General features: G+C 56.5%; 1 protein-coding gene across 1 annotated transcript in view; it reads right to left on the bottom strand.

Annotated features, from left to right (window-relative positions):
• Positions 1 to 15,689, bottom strand: part of STIM1 (stromal interaction molecule 1) — a 65,535-nt gene that overhangs the window by 21,235 nt on the left and 28,611 nt on the right. Inside the window, exons 3-5 of the mRNA XM_061351873.1 lie at positions 14,507 to 14,661; positions 13,372 to 13,487; positions 2,469 to 2,646 (exon numbers count right to left, since the gene is read on the bottom strand). Of these exons, the coding sequence (XP_061207857.1) occupies positions 2,469 to 2,646; positions 13,372 to 13,487; positions 14,507 to 14,661 (449 nt within the window). The remainder of the gene's footprint in view (positions 1 to 2,468; positions 2,647 to 13,371; positions 13,488 to 14,506; positions 14,662 to 15,689) is intronic.

The following is a 15,689-nucleotide window of genomic DNA, read 5'->3' as shown; positions in this document are numbered from 1 at the left end:
CTCAGTCTCCCCTCGGGCAGGTTCAAGCCATTCCCCTTGGCCTGGCCCTACAGGCCCTTGTCCCAAGCCCCTCTCCAGCTTTCCTGCAGCCCCTTTAGGCACTGGAGCTGCTCTCAGGTCTCCCCTTCAGGAGCCTTCTCTTCTCCAGGCTGCCCCAGCCCAGCTCTCTCAGCCTGGCTCCAGAGCAAGAAATCAAGGGGCAATGAGAGCAAGAACCCAGTGTCATCCATACAGATCTTCATACAGCCTCCCATCCTCAGCAGGATGTGCTAGGACACGAGCTTTTTCATCTTGGGTCATTTAACTGCCTGCAAGTGTCACTGGGGAAGGAGATCCTCAGAAGGTATTCTGAAGATGAGCAGGAGATGACTTTTTACATCCATCCTCCCTTCCCAGCTCTTCCAGACGCACTGGACTTGTCCATCAGCAGCAGCACTAGCAGCTGGCAGGTAACTGCAGAGGCACCACACACCTTCCGCAGGTCTGTGCAGCACCAAGGGCCAGTGAGGCAGGACAGGAGGTCCCTTCCTGCTCTGGAAAAGAAGCTTCTGAGCAGAACTTCAGAACCAGTGATGCTGTTTGGAGGTTCTGCTGCTCCTACAGTGGCTGCAGACCACAGCTGAACCTGGCTGGGGCTCTGGGATGAAGAAGCAAAGGTCTATCCCCCCTTTAGAGGGGAATTAGCTCAACCCTGCACCAAGATGCCCCACAATGCGCAGGGATGCAGGTCCCACCTCCTGAGCTCCAGCTCGGTGCCCTCTGCAGAGGACGAGCCCTCCCTGCAGAAACAACACAAGCTGCTCTGGCTTAAGGCTCAGCTGTGTCCAGTATTGGTGGTTTTGGGTTTCTTCCTCTCTGGCTTTAGAGCATTAGCTGATTCCCAGGAACATCCACTTGTTTACAGGGCTCTGCCCTCGGCAGCAGGGCCCAAGGTCGTTCCCCAGAGCCTGCGTTCACAGCAGAGGGTGCCTGGAGCTCTGCTCTGACCTGCTCCTCAGTGACTCCAGGCCCTGCATGCGGCCCGCCAGCTCCAGATGGACAAGGAGGAGGGATTCCCATCTCCTGCTGCCTCTGGAAATACAGCTCCTCCTCCCTGGGCCACTTCCAACCTGTGCTGCAGAACTCCTCAGAGCTCTCTGGAACCAGCTGGGGGACAGAGCTGCCACCAGGGCAGGTACAGGGGAAATGCCCTGTATTCCACCCTGTGCCAAAGGGAACACAGGTCACGTACCCACACTCCTGCCAGGGAACGTGCCCAGCCTGGCACCGTCACCTTGGTGCTCTCTCAAGTGTCTGCTCCCCCCCAGACACCAACTGATGGGGTCACACTCGAAGGAAAAGCCCTTCCAGCAAGACTCAGGAGCAGGGAGATCCTGAAGGCCGCTCATGGCACAGAGGCAAGACCAGGCTCCAGCCCTGGGGCAGCAGCTCTGAGGTCTCCCTGGAGCCTTCCTTTCTCCCCAGCTCTCTCATCCTCTCTTCAGGGCACGAAACAAAGGGGCAGTGAGGCAAGAACCTGGTCCAGTGTGGGGCTTCACACTGAATCCTCCAAAATGATGTCTTTTGTCCGTCCTTCCCAGGCAGCACTCCTCAAGGCAGGTATCACCGTGCACACAGGATTCAAGAGGGGATGAGCAATTCCTCTGTTGCTCGCCTTTTCCCCATCAAAAGCCAGCATGAAACAGCCTGACCAGCCTGGATGCCAAAGTCTGCATGATCTGGATTCCTGTGGCTCTTCTTCCCCTCCAGGTATGGATTTAAACTGTAATTTCAGGGAGTGGGGATCCCAATATACTGTCATTATGAGTCAGACAGGGAATAAAAACCACACCACTTTCACTGTGTGAAGTTCCACTGCTCCCATATACTTAACTGGGGTAAATGAATAGGAAGTGCCTACTTGAAATAGAGGCCCTCAAAGCAAAGTGACCACTGTGAGTACAACAGGAGAGCTCCCATCCCCTTTGCTCATGGATGTTCTGCTCCATAAACCCTTTGGTTCCTTGCCCTGGAGCCAGGCTGAGAGGGCTGGAGAAGAGAAGGCTCCTGAAGGGGAGACCTTAGAGCAGCTCCAGTGCCTAAAGGGGCTGCAGGGAACCTGGAGAGGGGCTTGGGACAAGGGCCTGTAGGGCCAGGCCAAGGGGAATGGCTTGAACCTGCCCGAGGGGAGACTGAGCTGAGCTCTTAGGCAGAAGCTCTTCCCTGTGAGGGTGCTGAGGCGCTGGCACAGGGTGCCCAGAGAAGCTGTGGCTGCCCCATCCCTGGCAGTGCTCAAGGCCAGGTTGGACACAGGGGCTTGGAACAGGAGCCTTCCACTGCCCATGGCTCATCCTTCCACTGGATGAGCTTTAAGCTCCCTTCCAAGCCAACCCATTCCATTATTCTGTGATATTCTAATGGAGTAAGAACCTTGCAGGTAAGGCTGACAGCCTGATGAATGCTCGGGCTGGGTGGACACACAAACATACCTTTCCTGAAGGTCATGGAGAGACTGCTCTGCTCTGTGGAGTCCCTCCAGGTCCTTCATCATCTTCTTCATGTGCTCCTTCGAATAGCGATTCTGGATGTAGGCAAACCAGCAGCCACCCACTCCGATGACGATGGACACCACCAGCATGAAGTCCTTCAGGTGGTTGTGCCGAGTCACTGGAAGAGACCAGAGGCACCACTGAAGTCAAGAGAAGATGACAGTTAACACAGCAGAGCTGGACATGGGAACTCAGGATGGGGTTAGAGGGAACTGTGGGGAAGGACAATACTGAAAACATCTATTCCATTTGACAGGGGAAGCAAAGAGAAGAGAAGCGGTTCAGTTCCAGACCTAACAGACGTAACCTGCCTGGCAACACGTGACACAGGACCAGGACAACCATGCTCCTGCAGCACCGTGCAAAGAGCTCCAAACACAAGGACACAAGAGCTGTGACTGCAGAGATGGGGCAGATCCAGCGCAAAACGGCCAAGCTGCAAAACCTGCCATCACCATTCCAGCTGGATGGAACCCCGTTTCCATCCATCACCATTCCAGCTCAGTGTGAAACCCCGTTTCCATCCATCACCATTCCAGCTCCATGGAACCCCGTTTCCATCCATCACCATTCCAGCTCCATGGAACCCCGTTTCCATCCATCACCATTCCAGCTCCATGGAACCCTGTTTCCATCCATCACCATTCCAGCTCGATGTGAAACCCCGTTTCCATCCATCACCATTCCAGCTCAATGTGAAACCCCGTTTCCATCCATCACCATTCCAGCTCAATGTGAAACCCCGTTTCCATCCATCACCATTCCAGCTCGATGTGAAACCCGTTTCCATCCATCACCATTCCAGCTCAGTGTGAAACCCCGTTTCCATCCATCACCATTCCAGCTCGATATGAAACCCTGTTTCCATCCATCACCATTCCAGCTCGATGGAACCCCGTTTCCATCCAGCACCATTCCAGCTGGATGGAACCCCGTTTCCATCCATCACCATTCCAGCTCCATGGAACCCCGTTTCCATCCATCACCATTCCAGCTCCATGGAACCCCGTTTCCATCCATCACCATTCCAGCTCGATGTGAAACCCCGTTTCCATCCATCACCATCCAGCTCGAGTGAAACCCCGTTTCCATCCATCACCATTCCAGCTCGAGTGAAACCCCGTTTCCATCCATCACCATTCCAGCAAACCCCCCACCACACCCCCCCACCACACCACCACCAAACCCCCACCACACCACCACCAAAACCCCCCACCATCACCATTCCAGCTGGATGGAACCCCGTTTCCATCCATCACCATTCCAGCTCCATGGAACCCCGTTTCCATCCATCACCATTCCAGCTCCATGGAACCCCATTTCCATCCATCACCATTCCAGCTCCATGGAACCCCGTTTCCATCCATCACCATTCCAGCTCCATGGAACCCCATTTCCATCCATCACCATTCCAGCTCCATGGAACCCCGTTTCCATCCATCACCATTCCAGCTGGATGGAACCCCGTTTCCATCCATCACCATTCCAGCTCAATGTGAAACCCCGTTTCCATCCATCACCATTCCAGCTGGATGGAACCCCGTTTCCATCCATCACCATTCCAGCTCCATGGAACCCCGTTTCCATCCATCACCATTCCAGCTGGATGGAACCCCGTTTCCATCCATCACCATTCCAGCTCGATGTGAAACCCCGTTTCCATCCATCACCATTCCAGCTTGACGTGAAACCCCGTTTCCATCCATCACCATTCCAGCTTGACGTGAAACCCCGTTTCCATCCATCACCATTCCAGCTTGACGTGAAGCCCCGTTTCCATCCATCACCGTTCCAGCTTAACGTGAAACCCCGTTTCCATCCATCACCATTCCAGCTCGATGTGAAACCCCGTTTCCATCCATCACCATTCCAGCTCGATGTGAAACCCCGTTTCCATCCATCACCATTCCAGCTCAATGGAACCCCGTTTCCATCCATGACCATTCCAGCTTGATGGAACCCCGTTTCCATCCATCACCATTCCAGCTCGATGGAACCCCATTTCCATCTATCAACAAACAGCAGGGACGGACGTGAGAGAGGGGAAGGCACCAAGTGTGGGTTCAGTGCTGAAGAACCCAAACCAGGATTCCAGCAGGATTTCCCAGCTAAGGAAGAGCAGTATTTAGTGTCCACCCAAACCTCACGATGCCCCAGTGAAGCCAATACAGGGACACGGATGTTTGCTTTAACACCCCCGTATCGCTGTGGATCTCAGTCAAGACAGAAGATGCAGAAGCCAAAGGTTATCACTGCTGGTGTGCAAAGCGTAGGGAAGGCAAGATGAAAAGGTGTTGAAGGAGGATGCTGAGGTGCTTGAATTGGGAGGAAAAGATGCTGGATTTGATGGAATTCAGCATTTGGGGGCTGGAAATATGAGTTTACATTCTCATGCAGCTGCAATAAAGGATTTACTTGGGGTTTCCTTGCAAAGGGAGAACAACAGCGGGGACTGTGAGACCAGAGTGCTCAGGGGGTTGTGGCTGCCCCATCCCTGCAGTGCTCAAGGCCAGGTTGGACACAGGGGCTTGGAGCAAGCTGCTCCAGTGGAAGGGGTCCCTGCCTGTGGTATGGGTTGGAGCTGGAGGAGCTCTGAGGTCCCTTCATCCCAAACCAGGCTGGGATTCCAAGATCACCAAGCACAGATGACAGGTTAGATCAACATTTTCTCCTCATATCCTGAAGCTCTCATGTCACTGATGCAGGAATTCCACAACAGCGCACTTACAAACCACAGACAACGGCCCGGACCTATCAAGAATGATACAAATACACACAGAGACATGTAAAGAATTGGCCAAAATGAGCCATTCCTACTCAAAGGCTTCAGCTGAAGCATCACAGAAGGGCATGAGCAGCCTCAGCCTAAGGAAGAGATCACCTTGTGTCACAGAGACAGGGGAAGACACCAGCTGCAAAAGCAATGGAGCAGATGGCACTAAGCTGGGCTCAGACTCTCAGCCAGAGGAGCTGATGTGTCCCAGCAGTAAGGGCATTAAACCTGGACCAGGGAAAAGCCTGGTACTGGATCTCCAGCTCTGAGTTATTTTTCAGCCAAGAGCAGCTGAGATGTGCCATAAAAACAACAGCTTTTGAGGTCATTCCTTCCCCAGCAGCAGATGATGGATGCGAATGCTCTGACTGCATCCCAAGGGACGCATCACATGGGGCTCATTGCCAGTGACACCCATGGCCTGCAGTGATCTTCACTGTGCTGAAGTGCTGGAGTCTGACCTGGTTACGGCACCAAATTACACCCCATGGGCTCCCTCTGGTCACAGCCCAGCTTTGGTTTCTCTGTAGGTCGCTCTCCACTGGGGGGCAGATCAGCCTGAAGGTGTTTGAGTCTAACAGGGCCACCCTCATGAGCAGAAACACCATCCCTGGGGTGACTCGAGTGAGCTGCTGCTCTCTGTGCCTGGTAGGAACTGCTCTGTCTGAGTGAGAGCCAGAAATGAGGAACAGACATAAGCCAGCACAGGGAACAGATAAAAGCAGCCAAGTATCCTGTCTGTACAGGAATATACTGATGCAGCATGCTGGATGGTCTGCATATAGAATGAAGGTGCCCTGAGATCCCTTTGGAGAAGGGCCTGTTGGGCCAGGCCAAGGGGAACGGCTTGAACCTGCCCAAGGGGAGACTGAGCTGAGCTCTTAGGCAGAAGCTCTTCCCTGTGAGGGTGCTGAGGCGCTGGCACAGGGTGCCCAGAGAAGCTGTGGCTGCCCCATCCCTGGCAGTGCTCAAGGCCAGGTTGGACACAGGGGCTTGGAGCAAGCTGCTCTACGGAAGGTGACCCTGCCATGGCAGGGGTTGGAGCTGGAGGAGCTTTAAGCTGAGGATGCAGCCCAGCACATGGGAGGCTTCTGACACCCCCTGCCACGTCATGGTGACTCCAAGTCCCTCTCCTCAGGGCTGCTCTTCATCCAGTCTCCTCAGGCAGTGTTTGTGCTGGGAGTTTCCTCTTCCTCACCAAGGAGCTTCTGTGCTTTCATTTCACTGCCTTCAGAGCAGTGAGGACCAGCACATCGCCACAGGGCACTGAGGACCAGCACATCATTCACAGGACAGTGAGGACCAGCACATCCTCACAGGGCAGTGAGGACCAGCACATCGTCACAGGGCAGTGAGGACCAGCACATCGTCACAGGGCAGTGAGGACCAGCACATCCTCACAGGGCAGTGAGGACCAGCACATCGTCACAGGGCAGTGAGGACCAGCACATCCTCACAGGGCAGTGAGGACCAGCACATCCTCACAGGGCAGTGAGGACCAGCACATCGTCACAGGGCACTGAGGACCAGCACATCCTCACAGGGCAGTGAGGACCAGCACATCCTCACAGGGCAGTGAGGACCAGCACATCGTCACAGGGCACTGAGGACCAGCACATCCTCACAGGGCAGTGAGGACCAGCACATCCTCACAGGGCAGTGAGGACCAGCACATCGTCACAGGGCAGTGAGGACCAGCACATCGTCACAGGGCAGTGAGGACCAGCACATCGTCACAGGGCAGTGAGGACCAGCACATCCTCACAGGGCACTGAGGACCAGCACATCGTCACAGGGCAGTGAGGACCAGCACATCGCCACAGGGCAGTGAGGACCAGCACATCGTCACAGGGCAGTGAGGACCAGCACATCGTCACAGGGCAGTGAGGACCAGCACATCCTCACAGGGCAGTGAGGACCAGCACATCCTCACAGGGCAGTGAGGACCAGCACATCGTCACAGGGCAGTGAGGATCAGCACATCCTCACAGGGCAGTGAGGACCAGCACATCCTCACAGGGCAGTGAGGACCAGCACATCGTCACAGGGCACTGAGGACCAGCACATCCTCACAGGGCACTGAGGACCAGCACATCGTCACAGGGCGGTGAGGACCAGCACATCATCACAGGGCAGTGAGGACCAGCACATCATCACAGGGCGGTGAGGACCAGCACATCCTCACAGGGCAGTGAGGACCAGCACATCGTCACAGGGCACTGAGGACCAGCACACCGTCACAGGGCGGTGAGGACCAGCACATCGTCACAGGGCAGTGAGGACCAGGACATCATCACAGGGCAGTGAGGACCAGCACATCCTCACAGGGCAGTGAGGACCAGGACATCGTCACGGGGCACTGAGGATCAGCACATCCTCACAGGGCAGTGAGGACCAGCACATCCTCACAGGGCAGTGAGGACCAGCACATCCTCACAGGGCAGTGAGGACCAGCACATCGTCACAGGGCAGTGAGGACCAGCACATCCTCACAGGGCAGTGAGGACCAGCACATCCTCACAGGGCAGTGAGGACCAGCACATCCTCACAGGGCAGTGAGGACCAGCACATCCTCACAGGGCAGTGAGGACCAGCACATCCTCACAGGGCAGTGAGGACCAGCACATCCTCACAGGGCAGTGAGGACCAGCACATCCTCACAGGGCAGTGAGGACCAGCACATCATCACAGGGCGGTGAGGACCAGCACATCCTCACAGGGCAGTGAGGACCAGCACATCCTCACAGGGCAGTGAGGACCAGCACATCCTCACAGGGCAGTGAGGACCAGCACATCCTCACAGGGCAGTGAGGACCAGCACATCCTCACAGGGCAGTGAGGACCAGCACATCCTCACAGGGCAGTGAGGACCAGCACATCCTCACAGGGCAGTGAGGACCAGCACATCCTCACAGGGCAGTGAGGACCAGCACATCCTCACAGGGCAGTGAGGACCAGCACATCCTCACAGGGCAGTGAGGACCAGGACATCCTCACAGGGCAGTGAGGACCAGCACATCGTCACAGGGCACTGAGGACCAGCACATCCTCACAGGGCAGTGAGGACCGGCACATCCTCACAGGGCAGTGAGGACCAGCACATCCTCACAGGGCAGTGAGGACCAGCACATCCTCACAGGGCAGTGAGGACCAGCACATTGTCACAGGGCTGGACCTGGGGCCCCTGGTGCAAAGCAGATGGAGGTAGCTGCTGGTGGGGCTCCAGCCACAGCTGGGCACAGGAGCTGCTCCTGTTCTCCAGGAGTGGGGTAGGAGCTGCCAAAGCGCTTCCAGGGAACCCCCCTCCGCTTAACCTGCAGTTCCTGAAGCTAAGGAACAATCCCCTCCCATGCATCAGGAATGGTGAACAGGATTTGGGCAGAGATCATCGTTATCCTCATAAGGATCATGGCTCAGCAAAACTTCCACAGCCCATGAAGAACTCTGTCATGTTTTTACCTCTAGGACAATAAGATAAATTGTTCCTTAAATACCCGTGACATTCACCTCTGGAATGCTGTGGACTGAACATCAGCTCCTGCTGAAAGCTATCAACGTGTCATTCCCTTTCAATGCTCCCCCCAGCCCACCAGCCCTGGATCAATGCATTAACAGCATTAAACACAAGAGATGGAGCTGTGGGATCCCAGCAGGTGAGATCCCAGCTCGGGAAGGAAACCCCACTCACTGCATGGGGAGGCGAGGGCTGTGTGCGCTGCTCTGACAGCGATGCTGCAGCATCCCAGATGCACACCAAGAGGAGGAACCACCTCCTCACTGAGAGCAGCTCTGCTGCAAACCTGGACCCCTTCCAGCCACTGCTGAGCTGCTCCAGGAGCTGTGCTCTTCCCTGAAGCAGATGAGCTGCCCTGGCACCAGCTCAAAGCCCCCCGGGCTGCTCCTCAGTGAGAAGCTGCTCCAGCACAGCCCCAGCAGCACCGCTCCCCTCCACCAGGGACCGTGCCAGCCTCAACCTTCTCTAGGAACGCTTCAGCTGGGGCTTGGCAGCGTTTCCCCAGTGCACGCAGGTCCTGTGGCCAGCCTGGAGGTGCAGCAGCCCAGGCCAGGGGCTCTGCAGTGAGCAGAAGGGACACTGGGGCTGGACCAGGGACCAGCAGCATCTTCCCCCCTGCAGCACCAGGAAACCCAGCCCGGAGCCAACCTGGCAAAGCCAGTACTGGAAGGCACCAGTGGACGCATGGATGGTACATGTCGGGTACAGGGACATGACCTGGGCGAGGGATGGCCAGAATGGGGTGATGGATGCAGGGGGTGGCTCACCAGGGACACTGATGGTGACAGGAGAAGGAGGAATGGCTTGAACCTGCCCGAGGGGAGACTGAGCTGAGCTCTTAGGCAGAAGCTCTTCCCTGTGAGGGTGCTGAGGCGCTGGCACAGGGTGCCCAGAGAAGCTGTGGCTGCCCCATCCCTGGCAGTGCTCAAGGCCAGGTTGGACACAGGGGCTTGGAGCAAGCTGCTCCAGTGGAAGGGGTCCCTGCCCGTGGTAAGGGGCTGGGACTGGAGGAGCTTTAAGGTCCCTTCCTTGAGGGCTTTATGGTGACAGCTAAAACACACTTGGGCCTGCCTGCATGGGGAGGGACAGGACCCTGCTCCAAGCCCTCAGCTGACATTCAAGCCCTGCTCCCCTCATGTTCCCAGCACAGATCCATCACCAATGATCCATCACCAACGGCTTCCAGCAGTGTTTGCAGAACATTCCCTTGTAAATTCCACACTAAAGGAATAAACAAGATGAACCCTGGCCCCGTTTCCATCCCGGATGGAATATCACAACATCCTCTTCCTAAGGAGCCGCTGCTGGCAGGCTGCTGCACACACGGAGCTTTGCATGGCTCTCCCTTCACTTCACACCCGTCGGAGGCTGCCAGGCTGCCCTGCTGGGGGGGCGGTTTCCACCACCCACACCTATTCCACCTTTGTTCTCCTTTATTGCTTCCTCGGCTGCTGCTGCTCCCGCTCTGCCCAGCACGGGCCCAGCGCAGCTCCAGCCCCGCAGCTCCAGCCCCGCAGCTCCAGCCCCGCAGCTCCAGCCCCGCAGCCCAGGCAGGTGCAGGTGCAGCACAGGGCAGTCCCTGCCAGCCCCACCTCGAGCTGAGCCATCTCCAGTGCCCCCAGCTCCGCAGCGCTGGACAAGCAGCAGCAGCTTCCATTGCAGACAAGGGGAGAAGGAAACACAAAGGAGAACGGGGCCTGGGTGTGAAGTTTGCTTCCTAGGAGCTTTCATTGTGAGATCCAGGATAACCAGAAGGAGTCAAGTGCTCGTTCCTGGGAAGGAACATGCAGGAACTGCCGGGGTTTCAATTCAGCCAAGCTGGCTTTTTCTCCCAAGGAAGGCACCCCTGAGCACAGGAGTAATCTGCCTGAATTGCTTCATGAAACTCATAGAACCCCAGCCTGGTTTGTGCTTGAAGGGACCTTAAAGCTCATCCTGTTCCAACCCCTGCCCCGGGCAGGGACCCCTTCCACTGGAGCAGCTTGCTCCAAGCCCCTGTGTCCAACCTGGCCTTGAGCACTGCCAGGGATGGGGCAGCCACAGCTTCTCTGGGCACCCTGTGCCAGCGCCTCAGCACCCTCACAGGGAAGAGCTTCTGCCTAAGAGCTCAGCTCAGGCTCCCCTCGGGCAGGTTCAAGCCATTCCCCTTGGCCTGGCCCTACAGGCCCTTGTCCCAAGCCCCTCTCCAGCTTTCCTGCAGCCCCTTTAGGCACTGGATCTGCTCTCAGGTCTCTCTGAAGCCCTCTCTTCTCCAGGCTGCACAAACCCTGCACATGGGAGCCACATCCCACCGGCAGCAGCTTCACTCTCTGGGCAGCACAGACCAGGAGACCACCTGCACCGAGCAGCTGAGCAGAGCTGCAGCAGGAACTCATCCAGAAGCACTAAATCCATCACTGCTCTGAGCTGCTTCAAAGGTCACCGAGCACTTCCCGACCGTGCCGATTGCTCCGGGCTGCTGAAAGCGGCTGTTTCGCAACCCCTTCCTTAAGGAATCAGGTTTGGATAAACAACCTCTCACCACACACCAGAGTGAGCTGGAGACAAACCACTGCGAGCATAAAACAGCGAGTATCCCCTCCTGCAAGGCATCGAACTGCAGCGCACACTGAAAGCCTGTCTCTTGCCCCAATCCCCCATGGAAGCTGCTCAGTCTGTGACAACCTGAGCTCCCTGCTCTGTGATCTGAGCAACCCCAACCAGGACGTTCCCTGCATCACTGAGCACTTGGATCAGTGCAAGCTCGAGATGTTCCTGCCCCAGTGCCACCGGAGCCGTGCGGCTCGAGGAGCTCCTCAGACACGGAGCAGGGCCCCCGAGCCCCAACTGCAGGCACCCATTCACTGCCCACTTACAGAGCACCCCAGACCTGCCTGAAAGCTCCCCCCCCCGGGCTGGGGAGCAGTGAGAGCAGCTCTGGCTGCGATGCCTTTGCCACCCCTGTGCACACCACTGAGAGCAGAGAGTGAGTGAGGCCGGGTGGGAAGCCAGAAGCAAACCGTGCCTGGAGGGAGGGATGTGGGGATGTGCTTCGGACCCTGAGGCAGAAGGGGCCGGTTGTACAACCCGGGCTGCTCACCCACCCAGCTCACAGAGCCCCACAGAGCTGCGTTAGGAGGGACCTCCAGGATCAGCCGGTTCCAACCCGTGTCTGTGCCAAGCCTCCTAAGTTGCACTGGGTTCATTGTGTGCGGCCAGGATTTACCTCATTGCCCCCTCTCCCAGGAATGTGAACACGGACTGAAAACAAGGAAGGTGCCAGAACAGGGGGCTTAAACCCAACAAAGTAAATGGGAGAAATCGTTTATCTCTGAGGGAGCTGGGCTTGTTCACAGCCTGGTTTGGGTTGGGATGAAGGGACCTTAAAACTCCTCCAGTTCCAACCCCTGCCACGGGCAGGGACCCCTTCCACTGGAGCAGCTTGCTCCAAGCCCCTGTGTCCAACCTGGCCTTGAGCACTGCCAGGGATGGGGCAGCCACAGCTTCTCTGGGCACCCTGTGCCAGCGCCTCAGCACCCTCACAGGGAAGAGCTTCTGCCAAGAGCTCAGCTCAGGCTCCCCTCGGGCAGGTTCAAGCCATTCCCCTTGGCCTGGCCCTACAGGCCCTTGTCCCAAGCCCCTCTCCAGCTTCCCTGCAGCCCCTTTAGGCACTGGAGCTGCTCTCAGGTCTCCCCTTCAGGAGCCTTCTCTTCTCCAGGCTGCCCCAGCCCAGCTCTCTCAGCCTGGCTCCAGAGCAGAGCTGCTCCAGCCCTCGCAGCATCTCCATGGCCTCCTCTGGCCTCACTCCAGCAGCTCCATATCCGTCCTGTGCTGCTGCCCCACCAGAGCATGGGGGTCAATGTGTGCTCAGGCAACACAACTGCCATGAAATCCACCTCATCTGCAGGATCCCAAGCAGGAACAGGCCCTGCTCAGCTCCCCAGTGCACCTAAAGCTCATGACAAAGGCATGAGTAAGAGGGAGAGAGACAAAAGTCCCTTTAATAGACACTAGACATGAGCCAGACAGAACGAATGCAAAAGGAGCACCCCAGCAGCGCCGAGATAAGCATCAGAGAGCTTCCAGATGCCAAGAGACGCCTGTAATCAGCATCAAAGGAGCCGAGTCCCTCATTCTCATCCATCCCAAATGCCTTCCCATCCAGGATAAAGGCATTGCCCTCATCTGGAGGCGGCTGACCTGCAGCCTGAGTCACTGAGGAGCCCCAGGGATGCTGGAGGCAGGGCCCGGCAGCAGCTCCCCTCTGGAGCCTGCCCTGGGCAGCTGCACTGCACCAAACACAGGAACCACGGGAAGGTTTTACCCCAGAGACAGAGGAGACCCCAGCAGGACAGCGTGTCTGCAGCAGCAGAGATGGAACAGAAGCTGAGCGGGCAGCAGCGGGATGCTGCTGGGCTCTGGAGCTGCTCTGAGACAAACCCATCCCTGTTTCAGAGGGATGAGGCCCCCTGTGCAGGGCAAAGAGTGTTTCCCACAGATCTATCCTTGCTGGTCAGGCCTGAGCAGAGGCAGATCCTTGTGAGGAGCAGCCAAAGGACTCTCAATTCTGTACTTACAGAGAGGAGGCCCAAAGAGCACCGTGTCCAGAGCCTTGAGCTGCAGCTTCTGCCTGTGGCTTCGATCTGTCATTTTCAGCACGCTGCCCATCATGGTGGCGTTGTTCACTGCCAGCCTGGAGAGGAGGCAGAGAGGAAAGCAGGGTTGGCCGTGTCCATTTGGATTAACAACTGAGCAAGCCTTAGTAACACGAGGTTATGGGAGGAGAAACGCCATGAGCAGGACCTGACAGCTCCCTGCTCAGCCTGCCAGAACGAAAGGAATCACTCAGATACCGGCACCTCCGACACAGGATCTCTCATGAAAGAGATCAGCAGCAGTGTCCTTGGCTTCACATGGAGAAAGGAGGAAAACCCAAGGCCCCCTGTGTTTCACTGACAACTCAGGTCCTGATTCCTCACCAAAACTGATCTGTTGCTGTCCAATCCCAGATATTATTGTTCTTAACCAACGCTCTGTTGCTAGCCCCTGACATCTTCCACAGACCATAAACCCACACTTCTCACATGGAAGAACTGTTGGGGCACACCATGTACTGCCTCAAAACCCACCTTCCCTCTCAGTTTATAAGCCCCTTTTCAGTGACAATAACCTTTACCCATAGAGATGGACTGAACTCTTTGGTTTAAGCCATCTCATTCGCTTGAGGAACACAAGGCTTAGGTCTCCTTTGCTGGAGAACAAGGGGCATGGATTCCCACCACCACACACCAGTGCTGCAGAGGTCCATAACCAGTAACCCTTGAACTGGGAATGTAAATGCTGCTTGGCTAACACCCCGAAAGTGAAGTTCCAACCCCTGTCATGGGCAGGGACCCCTTCCACTGGAGCAGCTTGCTCCAAGCCCCTGTGTCCAACTTGGCCTTGAGCACTGCCAGGGATGGGGCAGCCACAGCTTCTCTGGGCAAGTGCAGCCTCTCCCTTCACCCACAGCAGGTACATGCTCACCCAAGGATAAATCTCTCCCTGCAGAGGACCACAGCAAAGGAGAAGCATCCAAAGGTAACTGGAGTGGAGCAGGAGTGACACTCGGCTCTATGGTGCCATCAGATGGGATGTTACGAGCCGCCTCAGCTCTGGTTTATTCCCTGGCACCATCCCAGAGGAACACAGGACAACGTGGGGAGCACTGACCTGGGCATGGCATGTCCACTCAGCTGCAGCTTTCGGAAGGTCTCTTCGTACTGTGGCAGCTCCACGTAGGTGATGAGCCACTGAACCACCTCGTCCACGGTCCAGTTGTACACTGCACGAGAGGCAGGGAACAAGCTTAGTGTTTTAGTGAGCAACTGAAGTCATCACATCAGCAACAAGAGCACAACATCAGCTGCACAGCTCATCCTGTCACCGGCAGCAAAGCAGCACCAGAGTTCAGTATCAGCTGGAAGGGACCTAAAAGCTCATCCATAGAATCATAGGATAGTTCGGGTTGGAAAGGACCTTAAGACCATCCAGTTCCAACCCCCTGCCATGGGCAGGGACACCTCACACTAAACCATGGCACCCAAGGCCTCGTCCAACCTGGCCTTGAACACTGCCAGGGATGGAGCATTCACAACCTCCCTGGGCACCCATTCCAGTGCCTCAGCACCCTCACAGGGAAGAAGTCCCTCCTTAGATCCAATCTAAACTCCCCCTGTTTCAGTTTTAACCCATCACCCCTTGTCCTATCACTGCAGTCCCTAATGAAGAGTCCCTCCCCAGCATCCCTATAGGCCCCCTTCAGACACTGGAAGACCCCCCTGCCACAGGCAGGGACACCCTCCACTAGAGCAGGCTGCTCCCAGCCCTGATGCTTAAACACATTCCTATTGAGCACGCACTGAGCTGGATCGAGGTATTAAATCCTATGGACTATTAGCCAAGAAATAATCCCCCTGGGATGCTGCAGGCAATCCTGCAGCTCCTCAGCCCCTGTGTGGTGGCTGGTGTGATCACTTCTGGGAGTCTGTCCTGTGCACAACAGGCTGCTACAGGTTCAGGAAGACACGATGGGCTGCAACACGTTTACCCTTAGGAGACAGCACCAAGGAAGGTAAAGGATGGGTGTGTTCCCACAGCAGCCTCTGACAACAAAGGCTTCATGGAGCTTGGTTTTACATTGTGCTTCCAGCTCAGGAAAGAATAAACCAGGCCATGAGGCCACCAGCCAAAGGAGCGAGCACAGGGAGTGCCTCCTGGCACCCTTCACAGTGTCTCAGAATCATGGAATGGGTTGGGATGAAGGGACCTTAAAGCCCATCCATTCCCAACCCCTGCCATAGACAGGGACCCCTTCCACTGGAGCAGCTTGCTCCAAGCCCCTGTGTCCAACCTG

The sequence above is a fragment of the Neopsephotus bourkii genome, unplaced genomic scaffold (assembly GCF_033783945.1).
Source record: "Neopsephotus bourkii isolate Nb327-2 ecotype Australia unplaced genomic scaffold, CSIRO-AGI_Nbou_v1 NB_614, whole genome shotgun sequence".
NCBI classification, from domain to species: Eukaryota; Metazoa; Chordata; class Aves; order Psittaciformes; family Psittacidae; genus Neopsephotus; species Neopsephotus bourkii.
Note: the sequence above shows the minus strand (reverse complement) of the source record. Positions and strands in the feature narration are given on the sequence as shown.